We start from the raw sequence: 18,194 nt of genomic DNA on the forward strand, positions 1-18,194 counted from the left end.
ACAGGAGGCTGCAGGTAGCCTAGGTGAGAATCCAGGAAGTGCAGTTATGTGTTCCCCAAAATTGGTAATAAAAAATTCCAATTGTGAAAGAAGAGAGGGGTAGGAGTGGAGTGTATGAGAGGGGTGGGTGGGTGAACGTCTGTTTTGAGTTATGTTGTATGAACTGAAATCCAGGCAAATATAACAAAAAAACAATTAACCTAGGCTCACTTCAGACAGACAGTATATGGGGGAAAAAGGGGCGTAGGTGGGTGGGGGAACTAAGGTTATCCAGCTGCACCAGATTCTGTGTGTACCAGTTTTAGTAAATCTCCACCAATGACTTAATGAACTAACCTATATCCCCCTCCCTGCCTGCTGTTTACCACTCAAACAGGCTTTCAATTAGAGATATATATGTCTGAATGCAAACAGCTTTCACTGTTCTCTCTCCTTAGAAAGCAGGAAAATATCTGTACTCTGTATTGGTAAAAAGGGTTTTATATGAAGTGAATATTTATTTTGCAAAGTGAACAATCTTCACTACTGAGGAACCCCATGAAATCTTGCTGCCATCATAATTGCTAATTGGAAAAAAGACACTACATGAAACCACTTAAAATATATTCATTTTATTACAATTCACTATAGGTGTTTAACTAAAAAAATCTGTGTGAAAAACCATTGCACAGACGCTCTGAAGAAAATAGGGAATTTATAGATAGAAGACAAGTGAAATGTGCTAAATCTGCTCATACACGCAGATGCATTTCTCCTTACATGCACTGGTATATTTTGGTACCCAGGAGCACTTGGTGCTCTGTACCACTGTCTATAGACATGAATGGGTGTAGGAGGCTTTAAATGTCCTGAATGCAGACTGTATGCCTTTGGAAATTTACATCTGTATGCATGCATTCCTTTACACATTCAGGTCTATGCGAGGCTCACAGGCACCATAATTCACCAACCCCTCTACACTAAGTTGAAATGAGAAATTTTAGAGTGGTTGAAAAGGAGACATAATAGTCTTAACATATACAATCAAACTCTGTAACACAAAGTAAGGCATTAAATAAAGCATGCAGGTGTCACCTGAAGCTACAATCAGATGGTAACCATTATTTTCCTACAGAAGGTTTTTAAAATCCAAAAGCAGAAAAAAAATGTATCAATCTGCACCTAGCACAATCCTTCTTAGGAAAGTACATCACTAATAACCATATGGTCCACCTTCCATCCCAGACCAATTTGCATCTTTTTTTGGACAGCACAAGAGTACATAGATAACTTTTAAGGAAACCTGAAAGAAGGAAAGCGCACAGATCTGGTGCAATAAAATACATTTTAATAAATAGAAAACCAAATTTGGTTTTCTACTCTAAGATAGAGTGCTTTATACACAACCAGGCAGACAGTGGTTCCATACCTGGGGCCAGGTGCCCTCAGTCCTCCTTCATGTTGCCAGCAGACCAGGATACAGAATGGTACTCACTAGTGCCTGTAGAGTATTTCAAGCTGGAGTGCTCTACTGAGAATAACTAGAGCCTGAGTTATACGTGTATTTGCCTACTTATAGTGAACAGTGCTTGGTACCTGAGTGGCGAGCCACTGCCAGACCTGAGCACTGTCACATGGGGGCAAGGGGACCCATTCTCAACCATGTGTAAGTCTTAACTTTGTGCAAATTTGCACAGTAGTTGCAGGGGGTCTGGCAGCGGATTTGAGTGAGAATGGTGCGGTTAGTCAACAGAAAATTACAGTCAATCTGAAAAGCAGAAATTATTCAAAGGGCAAACCTCAAGGATATTTGACCTCCTATCCTATCCTTAAGCTGGGTACATATGGGTCATAAATTGGCAGAAAACTGTCCGTTCAGCAGGAACCAGCTGACTTTCGGCCCACGTGTACAATCGGTCTCTCAACTAGCTTCTGTCGAACAGGGATGCTGGTAAACCAGCATCTGACCGGCATCCGATCAGCACTGCCAGCCATTAGTACTTTTTGATGCATTTTCTATTAATTTCAATGAGGAGGTGAATTTTTTTTACAGCACCAAACAAGCACCAAAAATGCAACTTGCAGGACTTTGAGAAATGCAACGAACCTGCAACTGAAAAGTGTGAAGAGTTCCATTAGGTGTGTCGTGTTTTTCTTCAGCTTTTTTTAACGCAAAAATAGAATAAAAACTGGTCAGTGTGAAAAGCAGCCATAGTTTCAACTTGATATAGAGATTGCATGTTCAAAATAACAATGTAGATCATTCAATAGTTTAGGACACAAAAAAAAAAAAAAAAAAAAAAAGAGATAAACTGTGGTGTTCTACTTCAAAGAAAACACCTTGAAAGAAAAAAAAATTAAATTTGGATGTTGGAATTTCAATCTATGGCTGCCTTATTATAAGGGTTCCCCAGTAATGATTGTCTAGTTGCCAAGTCCTTAGATGTCAATACACCTAGAAAACTTGGGAGACCCTTCATGTAAGAGAGATGAAGAGAGGAAGATATGTTTGAAGTCCAACCTGGGTGGCAACCAAACCATTAATTGCAGGATTAACAGATTGACTGAAAACAAATGCAGCTGTTTCATATTTTTTTTTTTTTAAAGGACTGATAAACTGCGATATGTCAAAATTTCATTTTTGGGTTTAGATACGCTTTAGGTAAGTCCTAGTGTTTCAGACCGATATTTAAATATATTTTTTTTTATTTAAAAGAGTCACATAAATATAAACATTTTAATAAACAAAGTAAAAATTGTGGCCTCCTAAGATAGAGACCTTTGATTCTGTAACAATAAATTCTTATTAAAATTCAGAAGACTTTAGTGTCTATTAAACGATCATCTGAAGGAATGTAACAGATTGTAGAACATAAACCCTGGAATAATATAATCCAACTTCTATGTAGCCAGCTACTGATAGTATTTAATGGTAAAATGTGTATATAAAAAAAAAAAAAAAAAAAAAAGCTTCTTAGTGTACACACACACACACACACACACACACACACACACACACACACACACACACACACACACACACACACACACACACACACACACACACACACACACACACGATTGCTTTTGAGTAGCACTTTTACATAAAATTAAATTTTTGGTTCTGGGATATAGTCTTCTTTTAAAGAGAACCTGTCGCCTAACTTAACATGGCAATAAATACTGTCCTTGTAAAGAAGAAAGTAAATACCTCTCCTGCTGTCCTAGCCATCAATTGTTGCCCAACTGAAAAGAAATCTTGACACTCAGTACTTTCTCCCACTTACCCCATGTCAGTGCTGTGTCCTATAGGAAGTTGGGGTCAGCAGGAGTAACCACTGAACGTGGAAGGGGAGCAGAAGATCGACGCTTTTGGAAGTGTCAGTCTCGAAAAAACTTCAGCCAGGGATCTCTCCTCAATGGAGATGTGCGGGCAGCAGGAGAGGCAAGCTTTTTGGGTACAGCGTTTAAAAAGTCTCTCAAGGGTGTCACTTGAGAGACAGCTCAGTCTACTAGGTCTGCTGATATCACATCCAGGATAGTGGCACCCAGTAGCAAACTCAAGGCTTTTGGATATCTACCAAAGGGAGGCTTTTACAGGAAGTTAGCATGCATTAAATACATTGTATGTACATAATTTTACAGGATGATTGGTGTTTAAAGTGACCCTGCTGCCAGACCATTCATTTAAAGAGCCTATCCTTGTACAATAAAATTATATAACCTAAATACATTAATTAGAAGCAGTATGTACACTTTCTGGTATTAAGCTGGGTACAGACAGATCGAAAATGTGTCCAGTCCTTACTGAACAAGATTTCAATCTGTGTGCATGGCCCTCTCCATTCAACAGAAGTCGATCAGTAGATCAACTTCTGTTAAATTGGACTGTTGGAAAATTTTCATTTGAGCAGCCACTGCAGTAGTGACCAATGTATTCTGACAGCAGAGGAGTACCCCCTCTCAGAATACAATAGCACAGTAGGGAGGATACCTCCCATCCACCCAGCTTGTGTGGATGTGGGGATTCCAGTTTTTTTTCTTCATTCTGATTGTGTATTTTTTTGCATAGTAGAGACAAACACTCTAAATTAAAAGCTTTTTTTTCAAACAGTAAAAAATATGCTTCAATGCATTAAAAAAAATAGAGTTAAAAAAAATGTCCAAGCCTATAAGGAAAACTGGATCAAATAGTTTTCCGGGTGATCCTTGCGGTGCCAGAGTCCATTATTGCAACCCTCAGAAATGTGTACTGCATGTGTACTATTCCTTGACTTGTAGATTGGCTGTCAGTCCATACAGGGTTATTCAAGTCATAAACACAGAGGGGGATTTCAAGCAACGTCCTTTAGGTTGTCCATGTTATTTTTTTACTGGGGGCTTTAGTGCCTGTAAAAAAAAAAAAAAAAAGGAGAAAAGAATTGAGAATGATATAGTCATGTTCTCCTAAGGTTATCATCATTTGTTTATTCCCTATTTACTTGGCAACTGTAAAAAGGAAAGGTTTTTGAGCTTCTCCACGGTGTGCATTTTACGTGTGCTATGGTGTGCATTAACATGGTTGTAAACCTCAGACATGAAATATGAACAAAGTATATCTCTCTATAGCATGTGCTTGTCATTTCTGTCTACTACCTCATTCCTTTGCCATCAGCATAAGTCACATGTGACAAGTTTTCCTGACACAAAGAGAAAAATGGTGACAGGGGAGGGACCTCCAGCTGACTGACAGCCTCAGCTAAGTTCCTGTGTGGTGTGTGAAAGGGGGGTGTGTCTCTTCCCTCCAATCAGCCCTCAGAGCTCTACTCAGAGCTTTGCAATGTGTAATTTCAGCTTTTTTCTGACAATTTAGACAAACTTTATAAATTCTGGACTTTGAAGGGATGTAAAAAAGAAAAGACTGCAGATAAATAGGTACAACTTATGTAGGAGGATATATTTTCTCTCTGCATCACCTGATGGCAGTCATTTCACTGGGTGTATGTAAGGGTTTACAACCACTGTAATTCAAGGCATGGGATGTGGATAAATAGAATGCGCATAGAAGTATAATCAAAACACACCTGCCCTTCTTCATTAATGTATATGCATTGTGCGCTGTGGTGATAATTGGCCAAAACCAGTATAGGCTTGTTTTTTCATGCACATTAAGGGCCCATTCAAACTAAACCGGCGTTCTTAATGCAGTACAACTCAATACATGCAAATGCAGTACAACTCAATACATGCAAAATCAGGACAATAAAAATCATGTTATACTCCAAAAGACATGCTGATGGGTGAATTGGCTCCTGTCTAAATTGGCCCTAGTATGTGTATGTATGAATGTAAGTTAGGGACCTTAGATTTTACGCCCCTTGAGGGTTAGAGACTGATGTGAATGTACAATATAAGTGTAAAGCGCCGCGTAAATTGACGGTGCTATACAAGTACCTGTAATAAATAAATCATGTTAAAACACACATTGGTGAGAAAGGATCTTTAAAGTGGAACATTTTGGATAGAGTAGGGAAGTCTGTTCCATTGGGGAGATTTCCTTCATTTAATTTCCCATAGCTAAAACAGTATGTGCAGGGAGCTGAATATTTAACATGCAGATATGCAGAGTGGGGTTTAGTGCCAAAGCCTCCTGCATGACGTTATCTGCCGGGGCAAAGTCATTCTTGCCAGGACAAAAAAAAAAAAAAAAAAAGGCAAAAGCCCCAGTGTATTAAAAAGTATTTCTTAAAAAAAACAAAACAAAAAAACATGTTGACAAAATGTGGTAGGGGGGAGGTGTCAAGTGAAATAAAGTTGAATGGAAGACTTAAAGTCAGCTTTAGGGGAAGCTTCACCTTTCATAGGTAGAACAGGTCCACTTTAAAGTTAGCTTTATGGTTTGAATTTATGGAGCTGGGTTTAGAATCAGCGTAAAGGCATTTATATGAAGTTAATTGTTAGGTTGAGATAAAAAAAAGTTTAGGAGATAAGTAGAAGTTAAGGATTAGTTTTGGGTTAGAGCTTAGCTTGAGCTACAGGGTCAGTACCCTCTATTTAGTCTTTTTCAAGTGTGTAATGGTTAGGTTTGGATCAGGGGCGGACTGACCATTTGGAAACTCAGGCACTGCCCGAGGGCCTGGGGTCAGTAGGGGGCCCCATGAGATGCCCCTGGTACCTTTCATAGGCTTTTTTGGGTGTGGTTTGAGTGTGGGTGAGGACACAGGGGCCCCATGATCCCCTATTGCCCAGGGGCCCCATGAGTTGTCAGTCCGCCCCTGGTTTGGATACAGAACATTCACCCACATACAATTATTTTGTGCAGGTGATTATTGTGATAACAACTTTAGAACCGACACGCCCCGATTTAACATCAGCCACTCACAAGGTAAAAAATAATATACAATTTCTACCAGCATGCTGATGATAGATTATATTATTGCATTTCATGTACAGGCAGTCCATGGCTTTGTCATTACTCAAAATAGTTATAAGGATGTTTTTACTATGAAAGGCTGTATCATGTCACTTTAATAAAATGTTTATTTTTTTACTTTATTTTTTTTAAATTTACCTAACACAACTATATTATGCAATGTTCTCATTGGAAATTGTTCTCAAAATTCCAACCAAATCTTTCTATCCGGTCCTCTCAAGACCTTCTACTCTTTAGCTCCCTCGCCACTTCCTCCCATGCTCACCTCCAAGATTTTTCCAGATCCTCTCCCATACTCTGGAACTCTTTACCCCAATCTTTCCGACTATCTCCTAATCTGTCCATCTTTAGGCGATCCCTGAAAACCCATCTCTTTAACCACTTGCCTACCGGGCCCTTATACCCCCTTCCCGCCCAGGCCAATTTTCAGCTTTCAGTGCTGTCGCACTTTGAATGACAATTGCGTGGTCATGCAACATTGTACCCATATGAAATTTTTATCTTTTTTTTCACACAAATAGAGCTCTCTTTTGGTGGTATTTACTCACCGCTGAAAAAAAAACAAAAAAAAAGTTTTTGTTTCTATTATAAAATTTTGCGAACAGGTAATTTTTCTCCTTCACTGATGTACGTTGATGAGGCTGCACTGATAGGCAGCACTGATAGTTGGCACGGATGGGCAGTGACAGGCAGCACTGATAAGGTGGCACAGATAGGCAGCACTGATAGCCGGCACTGACAGCCAGCACTGATGGGCTGCACTGGTGGGCACAGGTGGGTAGCACTGATCATCAGTGCTCTGATGATTGATGCTGATCCGTCCTCTGACAACTGCCAGTTCTTGGCAGTACTTTCCTCACGCTGTGACAGTGTGAGGAAAGTGCAGCCGATAACCGGCAATTGCATTTCCCGGTGATCAGTGTGTCATTGGACACGGCTGATCACGTGGTAACGTGTGATTGGCCTTTTACCATATCACGTGATCAGCTGTGTCTATAGGACAGGAGAGCACTGGTCGGCTGCAGTCAAGCCATCATTCAGCTATCTGCGGTTGGCAAGTGGTTAAGAAGCCTATCCTGCTTCTAACCAATATACTGTTTTCACTTACCCCATCAACTCATCCCCCACAGTTAATACATTTTGTATCACTTGACTCCCGTGCTTAGATTGTAGGCTCTAATGAGCAGGGCACTCTGATTCCTCTTGTGTTGAATAGTCTTGTACCTATAATGCCTGCTTTCATTTTGTGAAGCACTGCACAAACTGTTGGCACTATATAAATCCTGTATAGCATTAATAATGGTAAAGGTACATAGTACACCCTAATCAGTTTCTGCTCCTAACCATACTATTCCTTTTAGTCATACATAATAACTAGGATCACTTCGAGTGGAAGTCAATTAACCTGCCAGTATATATTTGGGCTTCTGATCACTCTGGAGGAAATCCATATAAATTTTATGTAGATAGTGGCCCTAGTGGGAACTAAATCCAGGACCCCACAGCTGCTTGTTCAGTGTGAAACTTGTTTTGGCCTTGGTCCTGGTATAATTTCAGAATGTCTTTAGTTGTAGAACTCTGTGTGAGTAGATCTATACTCTTGGTGCCCAACCTGTGGCTATTGTGCAGCCCTTGAACCCCAGCAGTTAGTAGTTGAAAGCACTGATTTGTAACGAGGTAATAGCAGTCGTCTCTAGTAGCCTTGTTTAACATGTTTCTAGTCTCTCACGGTCTTCTGCAGCATATCTCCAGTCTTTAACCAAACCTGCAAAATGAATGCTGTGGCGGACCATCATTTTCTCATGTAGGTCTGCAGTCTGAAAGTCCCCTCTAGCATTATATATACTGAACACAATGATCAAAGGTTGCAGTTGAGGCCCCAATATCTCCTGTTGACAACCACTGATCTACACACATAAGTCACTCATACTGGGGTGTCATTTCAACTGTCAAAATGTATGTGACTATAAAGAAAGCTTCATACAACATGGATTATACACTGCAGTATTCTCCTTGATATATGGAAAACAATGATAAAAGGGTGTTAAGTGAGAGCTACCTTTAACTTTAGAGAGTAAAAATCAAGCTGCTGGAACACCAAAAAAGGTAACCATAAAAAACCTCCAATTTAATATGTATCACAGTAAATAGGTGCAGCGCTAATATATATATGAATATATACGGTATATACTGTATGTTACAATCTCAACAAGTGCAAAATGGATGATATCACCTAATGGTGATTAGTGACAACAGTTCAAGGTGATAAATGTGTGGATCCTGAGGGATCACAATTTCAGGTGCGCGAGTGTCCTGATCCAGGAGTGATGGATGATGTGATTCAAATGAATGAAATACGCACTCACCAGAAGTGCGTTTAAAATACGCAATATGAAATCCTGCGTCATCAAGCAGTAAGTAGGTCATCTGTTTCCAGGTCAGATCACATCATAAATCACCATCCAGGCACATCAGCGTATGGGGTTCCCTGGTCCGTTAGCATGTATCACCATCTGGGGTCATCTCTTTGTTGTATGGGCACTGCGAATGATGGCACTCACACGGAGAGCCCAATAAGAGACCACATAGCGTGATACTGTATAGAGTACCTTTATTCCAAATAGTGGGTACAATCAATATATAACAATGAAAAAGGTACTGACCATGTGATCAGAATGACCACCAACGGTGGTCAGATGTCCAGTTGCTGTAGCCCCTCTGACGCGTTTCGTGCAAAGCACATAGTCATAGGGAGCCCTTACTGCTTGATGACGCAGGATTTCATATTGCGTATTTTAAACGCACTTCTGTTTTGTCACTAATCACCATTAGGTGATATCATCCATTTTGCACTTGTTGAGATTGTAACATACAGTATATACCGTATATATTCATATATTTATTAGCGCTGCACCTATTTACTGTGATACATATGGAAAACAATGGTTGTGGTGGGTCTATCACTGCGTTTACTACTTTATGCGGTTTATTTAACCATTTAAAAGAGTGATCTGCCAAGAGCATTAAACAAGACCATTATTTGAAATGTTTTAACAGTAAAACATCCGATTAATTTTTCTAGTATTATTTCTTGTATGCTTTCTTTCTCAATTATTCTCGCATACCAGTTTCACTTTAAATTTGAAGGGTCCTGAAAGGGTTTATAAAAAGCTACATTCTTAGTAGGAGTATATAAGTACATACTGCAGATTATAGCAGACAGCTGAATACAACCATTTCATTTGATGTACCTTCGTTGGGGGAGTGGGAAGAACTGGTTTAGCAGCAGGTACAGGTGGTGGAGCTGTAGCCGGTACTGGTTTGGTGACAGGTACAGGTGGTGGAGCCGTGGCCGGTACTGGTTTGATGGCAGGTACAGGTGGTGGAGCCGTGGCCGGTACTGGTTTGATGGCAGGTACAGGTGGTGGAGCCACAGCTGGTACTTGTTTAGTGACAGGTACAGGTGGTAGAGCCACAGCTGGTACTGGTTTAGTGACAGGTACAGGTGGTAGAGCCACAGCTGGTACTGGTTTGGCAACAGGTACAGGTGGTAGAGCCACAGCTGGTACTGGTTTGGCAACAGGTACAGGTGGTAGAGCCACAGCTGGTACTGGTTTGGCAACAGGTACAGGTGGTGGTGCTGTGGCTGGTACAGGTGGTGGAGCTGTGGCTGGCCTCTGTAATGCCTAAAATATGACATTCATGTTAATATCACATTTTAATAATTCAAACTATTTAATCACTTTCTCACTAATGGTACGACTTACTGGGGACTTTTTACTAAGTTCTACTGACGTGGTCTGTTGACAAAACAGAATAGATATATATATAAAAATTAAGTTTGCACATACCTGTATTTAAAAGATATACCATTTAGGTAATTATTAGTAATAATGAGCAGTGTTAGCAGTACTGAGTAAAGATTAAATAAGAGCTTTCTGCCTGATAGCTGTTTTTGTCAGCAAAGAAAATGAGAAGAAAAAACTAAAAAAAGTGTGTATACACTTGTCACCAGGATAGGGCATTAAAGGAAACTTCAAGATGAAGGTACATAGTACAGAGACAACTCCAAAAAGCGGAATTTTCTTTGACATTGCAGAGAATTCCTTTCACTTTCTGTTGCATCCCTGAAACAGGAAGTTTAGTATAATTTCCCTCAGCTTTGACACAGAGAGCAATATACAGTATGTCTCCCAACAGAAAGGTGCAGGATCTTTTTGCGTGCACACCTAAAGACCTAACTGATGAGTGTAAGATTGGTGTGTACTTACCACAGAGTACTGCGGGGCCCAATATCCATCTTTGCTTTGTGGCTGTGAGGGACAAAAGAGCTTACTCAGTACAAGCAATTGGACTATCTTAAAAAATAAACTTTAGTATTTTTTGATTGCAAAATTTTAATTTTGCCTGAGAAGGTATGCAAAATATGTACCCTTTTGATTTCCTCCTGTAAAAAAATAGTCTACATCTTAAAATATAACTATGACTGCTATCTCTGCATGCTAGTTTAATAGAATCTGGTAATGTCACTACTGTGTTGCACACTGTTCATGCTGGAGAGGAAGCTGTACCTAAGGACCTACAGCTGAAAATTGGCAGCGGAAAAGTGAAAGCATCGAGTTTTGGGTGGGTGCCAGCTGTCAGAATGCAATAGCTGGCAGGGAAGATTCCTTCATCCATGCTGTTTAGAGTGGATTGGGAATCAATAGACAAGCACAAGAAATATACAGGTGGATGGTCAGTGTTAAGACTCGTATACATGATCAGACTTTTTTTGCACACTGAAGAGGTTAATAAAGTTACAAAAATTTTCGTATGACAGAATACAACTTTGGAAGAGATATAATGTAGCCTTTAGTTTCAGAGCATGGTGTTGGTCTTACGTTTTTTTTTTTTTTTGTTTTTTTTTCGGACAAATACTGTACTGATTAAATGAAAATTGTTTGTTCTGTTATCATGCGAGAAAAAGTTTCATGTATATCCCTTTGGATAATATCACATGAACGGTCGTGATCGGCTCTTACGAGCCATGTACTAACAATCAGATTATCATATGATCACTTTGAAAGCTGTATTTTTAGACCGATTTTCTGATTGTGTGTACTAGACAATCAGGAGTTATACACACAGCCATTCGTTTATATTAAAGCAGTGTGTGCAGAAAATTTTTAAAAGAGTTCAGACATCTCCAGACAGCTTTTCTGAACTATTTAAAACACCCCTTTAGTGCCAATGTGGGGATTATTCCTTTTTTATATCTCCCGCTTTCAATAAAAACATTCCTGGAAATCGTACCAGCAAAGTGTATGCAAGCACTTCCTTTGCTAAGGTGACAAATTTAACTTAGTTGAGTTACTGTGTTGTCACAACGTCCTTTGCACTCCTAAATTGAACAGCATGGTGTGGTGGTATATTGTGAGTGGTGGTATGCTAAGGAAGCCCCCCCGTTCCCCCTTTAAAGGATAAGTTCACCTTTTATAACATGTTACACCCATATTTAGGATGTAACATGGTATGAAAGCACTGGTCCCCACCAGTCCCCCACTTTGACAGCCAGGATCTTCTCCTCCCCACTAGCTGTCAACTTAAAAAAACAAAAAACAAAACAAAAAAAAAAAACAAACAAACAAACAAACAACACCTTGCCATGAGGGGCTCTGTCCACCCAGCCGCATCACTCATTCACAGTGTTCTGTGAATGAGAAACTACAAGTCTCAACAGCCATAGCGGCTGTCGGCTTGCAGTTCTCAAAGAACTACCATGGCTCACTGAGCACCGTGGTAGTTCATTGAGTCTTCCGATCAGTATATCTGCTTGCTCGTACAGGCAAGCAGATATACTGACAGATCTGCAGGAGACCTGCATGGCACCAGCGATCTGCTGATCACTGGTGCAATGGTTTACAGGCACCTGCAACAAAAAATCATCAATGCACATTTTTTTTACCTGCAAAAAAATGTGCATTTATTATTTTTTTAACAAAAGGTGAACTTACCCTTTAGGGTGGAAACCAGAGAGAACATAAGGTTTCTTTTTCCTCCTTTACATGAGCCAACAAACAGGAATAGTTATTAGAATTAGATACCAGTGGTAAATTGTGATTGAAATAGTTTTTACAGATGAATTCCCCTGTGTGGGTTGAGCCACAGGGAGTTTGTATCAATCTTTTACAAAATTTCAATAAAAAGAATTTATATATATATATATATATATATATAATGTAATTATAAGTCAGCAAACACAAACCCATAACACATTAATATCCCTTAAAGTCGTATCATTATCCTTCCCCTGAAGTACCAGTATACATTATATCGACCGACTTAAATAGACAAACTTAAAGTCCCAAATAAATAAATAAAATGTCCAAAATTTCACATAAAAAACTCAAAAAAGTCCCACGTGATATCCAAATCTTGATGAACAAGTGCTCACTATTCCAAAGTAGAGATGAAGATAAAGCTCAGACGTTCATATACCTCAAAAAAAAACAGAATATTAAAATCTGATAAAACCGGCTTCCTGCTCCTAGCGACCACGGAGCATCACCATTGTGATCTCCTGGGAGTCACCCCGTCATATATATATATATATATATATATATATATATATATCTCATATCGTTTTCACCTCCAGTACTCTACAAAGCTAAGTATTACGTTCTAAAGAATACTACTTCTGTACTTTGAGGCTGATGTACTAAAGGAACTGAGAACCTTCACTCACATAAATTGTGGTTCTGTTCACTTATACCCAATCATGCACAGATTAAATCAACAAACATGTATTTGCACTTCACATGATTGTGTAATTGAATTGAACCTTCACTCAGTTTATTGAGTGAAGATTGTTAAAGTGTTACTAAACCCAGGACCCTGCATTCACTATATCCGGTCTCCCACAGTACACAGAACACGGAAGTGCAATTATTTTAGTAAATATAAACTGCTAAATACCTTTTCTCATCAGCAGTTAGAGCATTGTTGTAACTTTTATCAGTGTCCAGCTGAGCACTGGTTAAAGCTTGTAAGAGGAATTTTCATTCTCCTCTCACTGCCCTATGAGATTGCATAACCCCTGACTCTCTGTCTGAACAGTGCTGATTGGCCCTGTGCTGATCACATGCTCTCTCCCAAGAAAAAGAAAAAAAAAAAAACACCTCTCTAGCAATACACACCAAACTGAGCATGTGTAGGGTGACTCAACATGATATGTCTAATCAGGAGATAAGGGGGGGGGGGCACTGGAAGAAGGGGAGGATCGGAGAAGACAAGGTCAAACAACGTTTTTACACAATGCGTAGGATTAGCTCTTTAGGTTCCACAGTGAATATAACAAGCATGCTTTACTGCATAAACAGACTGATTTTACTGTTTGCGGTTTAGTAACACTAACTTTTGTAGTGAACTGGCCGCTATATTCCAACATTGTAAGCCTCCTTAGGATTTACTAAAACAAGCCAATATTCTGTGCAGAAAGTGTGGTCCTATCAGAGGGGGCTTTCTTGGGCACCAAAGCATGTGTGCTTACAGGCACCTTTGCACGAAATATGGGCCCGATAAACTGCCAGAAATTGTGCACTGACCTAGCAACACTCCACCTTCTTTTCATGCAAGTTAAATATTTAAAAAAAAATCTGAAGGGTTGGAATGGGCAGCTCAGTGATTTGATCGAGTTGGGTAAGAAGAAATAAATTTTGATGAAGTCTTACCTGTGGTGGGGATAGATTAGAGCGAGCCTTTTTCTGTGGCTTCTGGTCAATGTACACAGGGTTTGTGGCCCCTGATATTGTGGATGGAGATCTGCAAAGACACAGCAACGGTCAACAACTTGTACAGAATGAGATGAGATGCATAACATGGAAAATCACTGTGGTTATGGCACTATCACACTGAGACCTCGAACAATCTGCTAGATATGGGCGTGATCACATCTAACAGAGTTCAAACTGAACTCCAGGGTGCAAAGACCCTTATTTTAAAATAGCCAGCAAAGATATAAATCACATTATTTGTGTGAGCCAAATGCCTTTGCAAACCAAATTATTACATTTTAAAATGGAGCCAGTAGCAGAGCTTGATACGGGGGTTGTTTCATGCTGGATCACCACACAGATTAGGAAGAAACACAAAGGGCACCAAGGGGTTTATGTATAACAAAAATCCATGTAGATGTCTGAAACATTTGCACAGGCATAACAAATTACCTCCATATTGTTTTTAATATGACTGACTATCTCATCTAACAGTCAGCTCTCTCTAGTGCTATAATGTGGTATTTTTCTGAATTACCTCAATCAAAAAAAAAAAAAAATTAAAATATGACACTAGATGTAGCTGACAATCATAGGAGAAAATCACATTACAAACAATCCAGGGATCATTCGTTGTACCTGTGTGAATGCTTAAAAAGGTACTATACCCTTACTTTCTTTTTTTTCTTTAAATAACAAACAGGTTTATACTTATCTGCTTTGTGCAATTCCATAGCACAGAGCAGGCCTGAACCTTCTCTTCTGGGCTCCCCCTGCTGGTACTCCTGGGTTTTCCTTTTTGGCCCCCATAGTAAGCCGATTGTTATGGGGCTCCTCATGTGGGCTCGATCCCAAGCCGCTCTGCCTACATCCTTAGACATAGACAGAGAGACTGGCCCTGCCCCCCTGCTCCCTCATCACAGGATTTGACTTACAGCAGCGGAGCCACTGTAGATAGGTGCAGTGCTGGATCGAGTGAGCAGTAAGTGAGTAAAGGCAGATTGGAGGAGGGAGCAATACTGATGCCTAAACATTTTTTACCAGAATGCATTAAGGTGAAAAATGTTTAGGCATTAGAACCACTTTAAGACACTTGCGTGGCAATTTTCATACATAGATCCCAAGGATTTAGGCAAGAATACACACTGCTCTTTTGTTTATACAATATTTGCTCATCTTTAACCACACAAAAATGCCATACGGAGCATTTAGGAGGAATTAGGATGTCAAAATACACCAGTATTACCATTTTTGATCACCTTCCAGAAATATTTTTTTTTTTTGGGGGGGGGGGGGGCAGCAGATTAAAGAATGCAAAAAAGGATTCCTATTGCTCTAGGAAACCTCACCAGGTCTGTTTCCCCACATGCACAGACTAAATTTGTGGTTTATTATTCCCTATATTTATCGTTCATTCATATTTTTATCACAGCTGCTCGTACTTTTGTCCACAGCGCTTTAATTTCTTTCGGAACACCAGCAACAACACCAGTCCAACTAGCAGAGCTATGGAGAACAAGACCAGAACCACGATGAGCACAATATCTGGAAAGACAAAGAAAGAATAAAATTAGGAGAATGGGACGCTAAATTATGAGATGCAATCTTTTTTTTTTTGGTCATCTAACATAAGGTAATGTTATTCTGCATTAAACTACAGCTACTGTGGCTTTTTATGGTTTACACAAAAATGCTACCCTCTCTATTTGTCCTGTTTACTTTTTTATTCTCTAGAGTGAAAGCAAAAGAAAATTCCAAATAACGAATAGACAGGAATGGAGACACTATTTCTGGTGACCCTGGTGACAATCAGAGGAAATCCCTCCAAAGTGAGGGAATCCCTAACTTCTGTTTTGGCTATGGGAAAGGAAGTGAAGGGAAATCTCTCCAATAGGACACAGATTTCAAGCCAAGTGGCACTGTCAGCCTTCTCACCTTCCTCTGTCCAATTCTCATTAACATCTCAGCTGAAATGGTCTTGTCATTAAGTAACCAAAGTCTGAATTTGCCATGCTATAATGAGTGTTATTTGCCATCAAAATTGCCAGTTTTTAGAATATTATTTTCAGTGTTGAAATTAACAGCTGTCATGCTATAAATATCAGTATAGCCCATTGAATTACACTTGAATGGCAAGAGCCTGGCATATATTCCTGTTTTGACATTGGGGACTTTGATCATTAGAGGTGCACTGGTGGGCTAATGGTCTGTCTCAGTGATACAATATACATACTGGTTCTAGAGATGACGTCACAGTAAGGGGGTTCCCAGCCTTCCTGGCAGCGACACTGCAGCTCATGGTCACAAACCTGAATGAAATCAAGTAAGACAGTTTAAATTACCATTTCACAAACAAATGTATTTCATAAAAAGCAATGGCATGCTGTAACCTATATAAAATTAGAATATGCTTCAGCTAACCAATTATAATCTTTGGTTTGTGCAGGTTTCTAATAAGAAGTTATAAAAAGAAAGCCCAGAAACATACCTATCCCTTTTTTCAATATGGGGGGGGGGGAATTAACAAAGGTTCTTGTTCCATTATAACGGTGCAGCAAATAGTTCTGAGTGGCTTTCTCCACATGAAAGCAGAAAGAACGGTTTTGGGTCTGTCTGCACTGCTTGTTCCAATTTCTAATTCAGAGTTAAATAGAAACTGGTGAGGCTTCTGCACCTAATTAAAGCGATAGTAAACTGTATCAAAAGCAAGAAAAAAACAAAATTGGGCCCCTAGGTTTTTTATATCATAATGTGCTAGTATGCACTTAGCTGAAAGCGAAGCCTTCCAGCGGAGCGCTGTCACAGGTCGCGGCACTTCCATCTTCACCCAGTCTTCCTTTTGGGTTTTCTGCTGCATAAATGACCAGGCCATGATGACGTCACTCCTGCGCATTCTGAATGGACGGTACAGTCCATGTAGAACCCAGCACAGATACTGGAGTGAATATCTCCTAAACGGTGCATGTTTCAGCGATATATACTGTACCTATAGGTAAACCTGTAATAAGGCTTACCTATAGGTAAAAATCAAGCACATGACTTTATTACCACTTTAACAAAGAAATTATGGAGGTTTTCAATATAGAAAACTGACGCAGTTCCCCATCAGACCTAACTTGGTGTACATGATGCAAACTGCAAACATATGCTTTACATGACTCTCTGCACACTACATTGGTAGAGCCCTATCTGCCTTCTTCCTCCTGCCCTCAGGTTGAGCGCCACCCACAGTGGAGAAAACCCCTACAAGTATAGTGGTACCATAGCCTGGAGAGGAAGTCAAGGGAAACATGGTTTCTCTATGGTTTCCTTGGTCAATGGATCGGCATTCCAGTTGGCTACGCTGCAGCCATATGGCCCTTGGTGGCCATCTTGGGTCATCAGGGTCTAGATCAGTCCCTGCCCCTGGGTTTTGGCACGCTTTCTTCAAGTGCCTACTGTACAAAGAGAGACCCAGCTTGCTAGGGAATGTACTTAGCGGTAAGGAAGGGTTCCAGACGAGAAAGGACAGGTTAGGGACTTGTTATCCTGAAGGAAACCTCCCTGCTTGGGAATGGACTGGCCAGGCCACGTTCCTACCTCTGAGACAGACACTGTTGGCATCTCTACTCAAACACAACTTGAACTGTACTGAACTGTGAATGATTAGCTTAGCTGTGCTCTACAGATAAGGTGTTTGTAACTTTGCAGTCCGATTGCAGTAAACTTGAATGCCAATCACCACGCCACAGTGCAACTTCCCACAACCTAAGCAGGGAGTAGAGGGCGGTCAGAGAAATCAGATCATGCAGCTGAACTGCTTAAAAGAGTAGCACAGCCATAAAGCTTGCACTACTCTTTGTTAATTCCCCCTATGCCTACAAATGCTAGTTGCCCAACTGTTGTGCTGATAATGGCTTTAAAGCCTAACTCTGGGAAACTTACTGTAATTCCTTGTTTAAATCTAGGGGATTTGACAAACAAGATTTTCTTACCGAGCCCCACTGCAAGGAATAATTTTCAAAATTTCCTGGATTTGGGATTTCATGTTTTTTAGTCACCGACTTAGG

The 18,194-nt window shown here is 40.0% G+C and overlaps 1 protein-coding gene across 1 annotated transcript in view; it reads right to left on the reverse strand.

Moving 5' to 3' along the window:
* Nucleotides 1-595: 595 nt before the first annotated feature.
* LOC149450060 (zinc metalloproteinase-disintegrin-like VLAIP-B) overlaps nucleotides 596-18,194 on the reverse strand; it is a 111,158-nt gene continuing 93,559 nt past the window's right edge. The window contains exons 18-24 of the mRNA XM_089692494.1: nucleotides 16,379-16,454; nucleotides 15,588-15,690; nucleotides 14,104-14,194; nucleotides 10,663-10,704; nucleotides 10,159-10,191; nucleotides 9,643-10,077; nucleotides 596-4,368 (exon numbers count right to left, since the gene is read on the reverse strand). Coding sequence (XP_089548620.1) covers nucleotides 4,342-4,368; nucleotides 9,643-10,077; nucleotides 10,159-10,191; nucleotides 10,663-10,704; nucleotides 14,104-14,194; nucleotides 15,588-15,690; nucleotides 16,379-16,454 — 807 coding nt within the window. The 3' untranslated portion in view covers nucleotides 596-4,341. The remainder of the gene's footprint in view (nucleotides 4,369-9,642; nucleotides 10,078-10,158; nucleotides 10,192-10,662; nucleotides 10,705-14,103; nucleotides 14,195-15,587; nucleotides 15,691-16,378; nucleotides 16,455-18,194) is intronic.

This window comes from Staurois parvus, unplaced genomic scaffold, assembly GCF_062004578.1.
Source record: "Staurois parvus isolate SC_StPar_1 unplaced genomic scaffold, SC_StPar_1.0 ptg000586l, whole genome shotgun sequence".
NCBI lineage: Eukaryota > Metazoa > Chordata > Amphibia > Anura > Ranidae > Staurois > Staurois parvus.